Raw genomic sequence first — 10,212 nt, 5'->3', positions numbered from 1 at the left:
GATATGGGCCAGGTGCTGGCAGGTGCGACTAGATTGGGTTGGGATATCTGATCGGCATGGACGGGTTGGACCAAAGGGTCTGTTTCCATGCTGTACATCTCTATGACTCTATCAAATCTTGCTGCAGTGCTTATTCCAGTCCATATGAGCAAAGCTACCCCACCTACCTTTTCCTTCCTTCCTGCCTGCCTGCCATCTCAGGAATCACATACTCTTCCTTATTGAGTTCCCAGCCTTGATCACTGTAGAGACAGAAAACCTGCAGATGCTGGAATCCAAAGTAGACAGGCAGGAGGCTGACAGAACACAGCAAGCCAGGCAGCATCAGGAGTTGGAGAAGTCAACATTTTGGATGTAACCCTTCTTCAGGACTGAGGGTGAGTGTTGGGGGCAGGGTGGTGGTGGGCATTGGTGAAGACAGGCAGAGCGAACGATCTGGTTGGTCAATGGGAGGAATTAATCTGGTTGGTGGCTGGGAGGAGTGGAAGGGAGAGGGAGGGGCTGGGAAGGGTGTTAGGGGATGGAGAGGGAAGTTAGTAGAAATTGGAGAACTCAATGTTGAGTCCTTCGGGCTGTATTCCTGGAGATTGTAGCTATGCTGTAGGCTGCCTGGAGGACTCAACATTGAGTTCTCCAATTTCAAATAACCTCCCTCCCCATCTTTCCCAGACCCTCCCCTCCCTTCCACTCCTCCCTGCCACCAACCGGATTCATTCCTCCCATTGACCAACTAGTTCATACCTCCATCCTGTCACCGCCATGAGGAAATCAAATGTCAACAATGCCCGACATTAAAGTTGGGACAGGCACCTGATGACCCGTTCCTCTAGATCACCATCTTAGATACCTGATGTCATCATCTATGGTGACGCTCCAGTGTCCAAAGATGTGTGGATTAGGTGGACTGGTCATGCTAAATTGCCTACAGTGTCCAGAGATGTGCAGGCTAGGTGGACTAGCCAAGGGAGTTACAAGGATGGTGTGGGACTAGGTGGGATGCTCATCAGAGGATTGGTGCGGACTTGATGGGTTGAGTGGTCTGTTTCTATATTGTAGGGATTCTATATAGCAGCTGCACACATTCCACATCCATGGACACTGGCATCTGATATGTGTCCACCTTCCCATGCCATTATGGCATATCTCTGGTTCATTTACTGAACCTTGGCATGTAGTGGCAGCCATCATTGCAACTCTGCTGCAAGAACAGACTGTAAACAAGGGCAGGCACCAACTCGTGGATTGGACCGGTCGGATCGGTCAGATCTGCTGACTTGTTCTCTTGGCCACTAAAACACTTTGGACAGACCTAGGTGTTCACAGCCTCCCTGCCTTGCCGTGCCTGTGTTTGTGTGATATGTTCCCACAGCCAGAAGTACCAGGCTCAGAGTACTCCAGTATCATCTTGTTGTTTAGTGCAGGCACAAAGCTGGGAAGTGTGCCCATGTTTGTCAGCAGCCCTCAGTCATGGGAGATAGTCTTCAGCCAGGTGACCCCAGCACAGTCCAGGCACTGATCAGGGTGGTCAGAGTCTGGATCCTCACCTTGTAAAGGGGCAAGGAGCTGAAAATTGGACAGGCTGTCATCTGTCTTGACTCTTTCTGCCCTGTTGGGGGCTGCTTCCTCCTGCGATGAGAGATAAGATGGTATCACGGGAGACAAAAGTGGCTGGTGCAGCTGTTACTATAGGTGCAGGGGACGGGAGGAAATTTGGTGGAGTGTTTCAAGTGAGTGAATAGGCAATGTGGAGTTAGTAGCATGAGGGAAATGGGTGATGACAGCAGGTGAGAAAACTGGATGTATACATTGTGAGAGTGATGGAGAATAAGCCTTAGCAGAAAATGTGTGCAGTCACAGAGATAGTGAGTGTGAGGCAACATTTATGCTGGTGGGAGTAGTAAAGGTCATTGACCTTCTTCCTGCCTTGCTGGGTGTTCCTGTAGACAGCTGAGACTGCATTGACCTGAGTGGTAACGTCAGACCGGACTGTCCAGTGTCATAGCCTCCTCAGGCTGTCCTGAGGGAACAGGACGTCCTCCTTTGCAGAACCCACCCGTCAGGATATCCAAGTCCTCGCCCACAAAGTTCTGCACCATGTCTGCAGCAAATGACAGGAACAGTGCAGGGCAGATCCAGGTTAGCTGTGTTTTTCAGGATGCACAGTGGCCTTGTAAAGATGGCACCTGTGCCAGTACTGACAATTTATTCCAGGATATTCTAGTGGTGACGGGTTCTTCCAGCTACAGTGAGCGGTAGAATCAGTCTAGTATTGGACCAGATGGGTGCAATAGTGGGTGTTCGGTAGTTAATGGATTTGGGAAGACAGCATGAGAAAACTCACCAGGCCTTGTGGAGAGAAACCCACCATAACCAACACTTTACCAAAAAAGGACAAGATTCAGACCCACGTAAAGATAAGTTCTGTTCAATTCTGTCATCGGTGACCCAGAAGGGTTTTAAAACAATAATTGTTTCATGGTCACCATTACTGACACTTGTTTTCAATTCAGAATTTATTAATTAACAAACAGTTTATCAACTGTGGCTCTGGGATCTGAACCAGTGTCCCCAGGTGATTAAAACTGAATGTCTGGATTGCTAGTCTAGGCCAGTATATAAGAGTCACATCCCTGTGATAAGACTGTTTTGATAATGAGGAAGTGCCCATGGTTTTTACATGGCACTTCAAGCACCTTTCAGAATCCATTTACGATGCCTTTGCACAAAGCAATTCTTCCCATGATCAAATATACCGTTACTCTCAGCATTTAACGTATAAGGACTGAGGGGGCGATTTAGGTCTTCCAGCAGAAAGGTATCCCATTGAGAGGAAAATTTCAGAAAAATTGTAGACTGCCAGTAAGGGTAGTAGAGGCAGAAATCCTTATAACACTTAAGAAGTATTTAGATGTGCACTTGCAATGCCAAGGCACACAAGGGTATGGGCCGAGTGCTAGAAAATGGGATTAGAATAGGTTGGTGCTTGTCTTTGACCGACATAGAATCAATGAACCAAAGGGCCTTTTGTTGTAGGTACCTACGACTCATGACTGTGCAATGATGAATCCCTGAGATATCACCCAGGAGTGAGAACCAATCCCCAACGGCAGCACCAGTAAGCTGACTGCAAACTGCATTAGCACCTTTAATATCAGGAAGCATTCCAAGGTATTCACATTCAGATTGCCTATTAATAAGGTCACAAGACATTGGGTCAAAGAGGTAGTTTCTAAGGAGATCTTAAAAATGGGGGATGATCATTTGGGTCGGGGTTCTGAGACAGAGAAGTTTAGAAAAGGGATTCCAGGCTAAAGGGGCTAAGTAACTGAGGGCACAACTACCAATTGTGGACAAGAGGAAGTACCTGATGGGACAAGATGCAAACTCCACAACTTACTTAAAAAGGTACAACACTGTAAACCCAATTTTCCATTTTATTTAATCATTTTAAAATTCAATTAGCTTAATGAGTAAAAGTAAACATTTACTGACACATGCGGCACTGAAAAACTTATATGGTTTCATGTCCACTTATCAACATTGTCAATGCTTGTAGGTAAAAGTAGCAACTTTATAGACTGTTAAATAATTTATAGCCCTAAATGGCACTGCCCAAAGTTACTGCAGCAAGCATCCATTCTGGATAAAAGGGAGGTGCCAAACAAATCCAAAGCAGCACAATTTAACACTGCAATCTTAATTAGGCACTTTAGTTTAAAGAAAGGCACAACTTGCACACTGTAGCCAATGAAAACACACTTGAAAATGATAAATAGGAAAAGAAGAAACAATGATATATAAATTATATGCCGTTCTCCTGCTTCATATTGCACAGTTGGTACATATGGCTGTATATATTCTTGCTGATTCGCAAATGAATAAAATGATTCAGCAGTATTTCTCTGGCAGTCCTCTTATCTGTTCACCCAGCTGCGACTCGTACTGCCATAGGCATTGTAGGGAAGGGGATAGACCGACGATGCATGGTTTGTCCAGTGGCGCTCCCCGAGTCTCAACTGCTGTTGCTTTTGCTGTTCATTGTACTGAGACAGCAGCTTTTCGACCTCCTGCTTGTCATTAAATCGATTTTCACCATATTCCGCTCGAAGCCATCTCCGATACTGAAACAAAACAAGCACACGTCAAAATTCTGTATTTTTTCCCCTGATGCCACGAGGACACATTTCTGAGAAGTCACCAATGATCTCCAGAATGGTAGAATTTCTCATCCCAAAAGCTATAGTCCAGCCTATATATTAAAAAAATGACAAAACCATGTGCCATTGCTTCAGCTGCCCCATCAGCTGGGGCATGTTGTAACATCCTCACATGAAAGCTGGCAATCACTAAATCAAAGCTGACATTCTCGTGCATTTCTGAGGGAGTGTCGCACTGCCATAAGTGCTGTTTCTTTTTCTTTAAGACGTTAAACAAGCGGGTTCCCGCAGAGTTCAGTGTTGGGGCCGCAGCTGTTCACATTATATATTAATGATCTGGATGAAGGGACTAGGGGCATTCTAGCGATGTTTGCTGATGATACGAAGTTAGGTGGACAGGCAGGTAGTACAGAGGAAGTGGGGAGGCTGCAGAAGGATCTAGACAGTTTGGAGGAGTGGTCCAGGAAATGGCTGATGGAATTCAATGTGAGCAAATGCGAGGTCTTGCACTTTGAAAAAAGAATAGAAGCATGGATTACTTTCTAAACGGTGAGAAAATTCGTAAAGCCAAAGTACAGAGGGATCTGGGAGTGCTAGTTGAGGATTCTCTAAAGGTAAACATGCAGGTTGAGTCTGTGATTAAGAAAGCGAATGCAATGTTGTCAATTATCTCAAGGGGGTTGGAATATAAAAGCACTGTTGTGCTACTGAGGCTTTATAAAGCTCTGGTTAGGCCCCATTTGGAGTACTGTGTCCGGTTTTGGTCCCCACACCTCAGGAAGGGCATACTGGCACTGGAGCGTGTCCAGTGGAGATTCACACGGATGATCCCTGGAATGGTAGGTCGAACATATGAGGAACGGCTGAGGATCCTGTGATTGTATTCATTGGAGTTTAGAAGATTAAGGGGAGATCTAATAGAATCTTACAAGATAATACATGGCTTGGAAAGGGTGGATGCTAGGAAATTGTTTCCGTTAGGCGAGGAGACTAGTACCCGTGGACACAGCCTTAGAATTAGAGGGGGTAAATTCAGAACAGAAATGCGGAGACATTTCTTCAGCCAGAGAGTGGTGGGCCTGTGGAATTCATTGCCACAGAGTGCAGTGGAGGCTGGGACGCTAAATGTCTTCAAGGCAGAAATTGATAAATTCTTGATGTCACAAGGGATTAAGGGCTACGGGGAGAATGCGGGTAAGCGGAGTTGAAATGCCCATCAGCCATTGAATGGCGGAGTGGACTCGATGGGCCGAATGGCCTTACTTCCGCTCCTATGTCTTATGGTCTTATGGTCTAAACCAGAGCCACACTGCACCCTCAGGTGTGCATTAAAAAGTCCCATGGTATTATTGTAAAGAATAGTAGGTGAGTTGAACATAAAGGAAGCTTTGCATTTATATAGCACTTTTCACCATCCCTGGAACATCTCAAGGAGTTTTACAGCAGTTTTGACACGTCATAACTGTTATAATACAGGAAAACACAAAAGGCCAGTGTAGATGCAGCAAATTGACACAAACAGAAATTTGACAATGACCAGATAATCTGCTTGATTGAGAGAAAAATCTTGGCGAGAACAGGGTGGAGAATTACCATGCCCTTCTTCAAAATAACACAGTAGAAATGTTTTACAGTTTCCCAAGCAGAAGCTGGAGCCTTCATCTGATGTGGCTGCAAGGATAGCACCTCCAGCATTGTAGCATGCCCTTAAGACTGCACTGAAGTGTCAACTCAATCTCTAGACTCAAACCCTGGAGAGACCTGAACCAAAACTTTGTGACTCAGTGATTAGTAGGTTAGCAACTGAGGTAACACTAGAAATTTTAATTCTTCAACCAATATTATTAAGATTATAAGGTTTTATAGTTATTATCATTACATAGCTGCTGCATTTCATTCATTAGAATAATGGCTACATTTGAAAAGGACTTCATTGGTTGCAAAGTGTTTTGAGGTGTTCCGAGGTTTTCAAAAGTGAGTCCCTTCTTTATTATGTCTGTGGATATATTGCACTAACAAGTGGCAGCATATCAAAGTATTGTGACCTGTCAGAACTCTTGAGACTGTGAGCTTTTAATTGCTGATTGGTATCAGCAGCTAGAGAATCCTCATGACCTGTAGCTATCTAAGGGCCACAAAGCAATGGTAGAGGCTTAAATATAAAATTTCTTGGGATAGCATGGTGACTCAGTGGTTAGCACTGCTGCCTCACAGCACCAGGGTGCCAGATTTGATTCCAGCCTCAGGCGACTGTCTGTGTGGAGTTTGCACATTCTCCCTGTGTCAGGGTGGGTTTCCTCCAGGCGCTCGGGTTTCCTCGCACAATCCAAAGATGTGCGGGTCAGGTGAATTGGCCATGCTAAATTGCCCATAGTGTTAGGTGCATTAATCAGTGGTAAATGTAGGGGAATGGGTCTGGGTGGGTTACTCTTCAGAGGGTTGGTGTGGACTTGTTGGGTCGATGGGCCTGTTCCCATACTGTAGGGAATCTCATCTAAAAGCTGTTGTTTTGGGTGACCTTGGATCTTGCAAAAAGCCTCCCCAGGTAGTTCATTTTCCATCCTAAGCCATAAACTGGGCCTTTATCTGAGTGACTGGTGACCATTATCTCACTGGTCCTACAAGAATGTCCTGCATCATGCATGTTGCTCCCAAGGGAGAAAGTGAGGACTGCAGATGCTGGAGATGTAATCTTCAAAAACGCCAGGATTATCACAAGGCAATAATTGCCGAATAAAGACTTGTCGTTCTGTGTTAGATAAAAATATAGCCTATTCTAATTAACTAGGAATTCCTGATGAAGAGCTTATGCCCCAAATGTTATTCGCATGCTCCTCAGATGCTGTCTGACCTGCTGTGCTTTTCCAGCATCACACTCTTGACATTGTTCCAATGGACATACAGCCAGTCAAGTGACCTCTAAATTAATAATTAAGACCAATCCTGTCTTCACTCCATATCTACACTTTCAACAGGATCACAGCATAACCTTTGGAGCAGCAATTAATTTGACTTTGCTTCTCTCTTTCCCCTGGCACCAGGGGCCTCTGCTCTTTGTCGTTTTTATAAATGACTTGGATGAGGAGATTGAGGGGTGGGTTAGTAAATTTGCAGATGACACAAAGGTTGGAAGCGTCGTTGATAGTATAGAGGGTTACTGCAGACTGCAGCGCGACATAGACAGGATGCAGAGCTGGGCTGAGAAATGGCAGATGGAGTTCAACCTGGATAAATGCGAAGTGATGCATTTTGGAAGGTCGAACTCGAATGCTGAACATAGGATTAAAGACAGTATTCTTGGCAGTGTGGAGGGGCAGAGGGATCTGGGTGTGCAAGTATATCGATTCCTCAAAGTTGTCACCCAAGTGGATAGGGTTGTTAAGAAAGCATATGGTGTTTTGGCTTTCATTAACAGGGGGATCGAGTTTAACAGCCACGAGGTTTTGCTACTGCTCTACAAGTCCCTGGTAAGAGCACACTTGGAATATTGTGTCCAGTTCTGGTCGCCCTACTATAGCAAAGATACAGAGGCTTTGGAGAGGATGCAAACTAGGTTTGCCAGGATGCTGCCTGGACTGGAGGGTTTGCCTTATGAAGAAAGGTTGAATAAGCTCAGACTTTTCTCTCTGTTGAAAAGGAGGAAGAGAGGAGAACTGATCGAGGTATACAAGATAATGAGTGGAATAGATAGAGTCAATAGCCAGAGACTTTTCCCCAGGGCAGGATTGACTGGTACGAGGAGTCATAGTTTGAAGATATTAGGAGGAAGGTATAAAGGAAACGTCAGAGGTAGGTTCTTTACGCAGAGAGTTGTGAATGCATGTAATGTGTTGTCAGCTGTGGTGGTAGAAGCAGATTCTGCTGTACATGCACATGGATAGCAGTGAGTTGAAGGGTGCGTAGGTTGTTATTATATTTTACATTATGATTAAACCTCGGCACAACATTGTGGGCCAAAGGGCCTGTTCTATGCTGTACTTTTCTATGTTCTATGTAATATCACCACCACCACTTTGGCTAAGATTAACCATCAGCATCAATCCTGGCATTTCCCTGGTCTGCATGCCACATGGGAAATATGCTCATCACCTAGTTAATTAGGACAGGCTATATTTTTATCTAACACAGAACTACAAGTCTTTATTCGGCAATTATTGCCTTGTGATAACTCTGGGATTTTTGAAGATTACATCTTCCAAATTTTTTAAAAGTTAAAGCTCATGGTTTGTGGTGCTTGAAGAAGTCAATTTAATGATATAATACATTTACAATACATATAATTCACAAGGCTGTTTGGAAAGCAAGTTCAAATCCTGATCTCTATCTAACTTATGTGTTTTGTTCATTAGATGTGGGAAACACTCGTTAGGTCAAGATTTATAGCCCATCTCTAATTGCCCTTGAGAAGATGGCAATGAGCTGTCTTCTTGAGTCACTGCAATCCTCAGAGAACACCCCCACCTGCAAGTTCTCCTCCAAACCACACACCACACTGACTTGGCACTATATCACTGGTCCTTCATTGTCACTGGAGCAATATGTTGGATCTCTCTTCCTAACAATACTGTGGGTGTCCCCACTTCGACAGCAGTATATGAGGATGGCTCACTACTGGCTTCACAAAGGTAATTAGGAATGGGCAATAAATGCTGAACTGGACAGTAATGCCCACAACTCATGAAAAAAACTTTAAATCTATTTTTACGCAAAACCCTCAAATCAACAGTGTTTTTTACAATGTTCATATAAATGGCAAGTTTGACAACAATGTCGATAGTCTTCACACCTGCTCACCAAGGCAAAAGCACTCTACAGGTCTCTGAATGTGGTTGCTCATGTACCAAGTTTCCAAAATCAGACAGGTATGGAAGGGCTCACATCAAATGATCTGCAGCAGCTATACCATTCTCAACTTAAATCTGGCCATGTTAGGAGCACTTACTTTGCCTCAAGGATAAATCTTTAAAACAAATCCACAGAGTGGAGGAGACATACTTGGGGAGAGAGAGAAAGCAGCAGAGACCATCACTCACTGCAGACAAACTAGTACTGTCAGGCCACAACCTCTTTCTGTGAGAATTATGATTAAGGTAGACTATGGGGAAGCATTCTGCAGTACCTCCAATGCATCATCTATTCCTATATTAAATGCAAATCTATCTGCAAATCCACATGAAGCTTTGTTCTCTGCATATAACAAAGAAGCCTCTTGTATTAGTCGTAAAGTTAACTTCTACTAATCTGGACCAGTAGCTCCTTTCCCTACTCCCACTCTATAACTTCACTCTAACACTCTGGATTCATATTTTACTCATCATCTACTTCCTTTACAAAATCACATCGCTTTCCTCATTTATCTCATGCTTCCTTCCTACTTTTCCTCCAACCTTTGAACATATTCAGCATCTAAACCAGACCCACTCCTGAATATATGAGCTCATCAGCATTGTAGTTTAAGTTATACCTCCCACTCACTGAGGACGAACGATCAGTCCTCAGCAAAGGACTCACCTTCATCCCCCTCCATCCATGCATCAATGAATTTAATACACACTATGACGTCGAACAATTCTTCCATTGCCGCCGCCTCCGAGCTTACTTTCACAATCAGGACCCCGCCCACCTTCCAAGAACCCCTTCGCCCACCTCCAACACACTGCATCCACCTGGACACCCCGCGCTGGCCTATTACCTGCCCTCGACCTCTTCATTTCCAACTGCCGCCGGGACATTAACCGCCTCAACCTGTCGACCCCCCTCCCCCACTCCAACCTCTCACCCTCACAACGCGCAGCCATTCAATCCCTCTGCTCTAATCCCAACCTCACTATTAAGCCAGCGGATAAAGGGGGCGCAGTGGTAGTCTGGCGCACTGACCTCTACATCGCTGAAGCCAAACGCCAACTCGAGGACACCTCTTCCTACCGCCCCCTTGACCATGACCCCACCCCCCATCACCAAACCATCATCTCCCAGACCATACAGAACCTCATCACCCCAGGAGATCTCCCACCCACAGCTTCCAACCTCATAGTCCAGGAACCCCGCACTGCCC

The 10,212-nt window shown here is 44.9% G+C and overlaps 1 protein-coding gene across 1 annotated transcript in view; it reads right to left on the bottom strand.

Annotated features, from left to right (window-relative positions):
• Window positions 1-3,416: 3,416 nt before the first annotated feature.
• Window positions 3,417-10,212, bottom strand: part of dusp22a (dual specificity phosphatase 22a) — a 129,265-nt gene continuing 122,469 nt past the window's right edge. Inside the window, exon 7 of the mRNA XM_043706607.1 lies at window positions 3,417-4,121. Within this exon, the coding sequence (XP_043562542.1) occupies window positions 3,915-4,121 (207 nt within the window). The 3' untranslated portion in view covers window positions 3,417-3,914. The remainder of the gene's footprint in view (window positions 4,122-10,212) is intronic.

This window comes from Chiloscyllium plagiosum, chromosome 17 (assembly GCF_004010195.1).
Source record: "Chiloscyllium plagiosum isolate BGI_BamShark_2017 chromosome 17, ASM401019v2, whole genome shotgun sequence".
Taxonomy (NCBI): Eukaryota; Metazoa; Chordata; class Chondrichthyes; order Orectolobiformes; family Hemiscylliidae; genus Chiloscyllium; species Chiloscyllium plagiosum.
The sequence above is the reverse complement of the archived record's forward strand: the minus strand, read 5'-3'. Positions and strand labels throughout refer to the sequence as shown.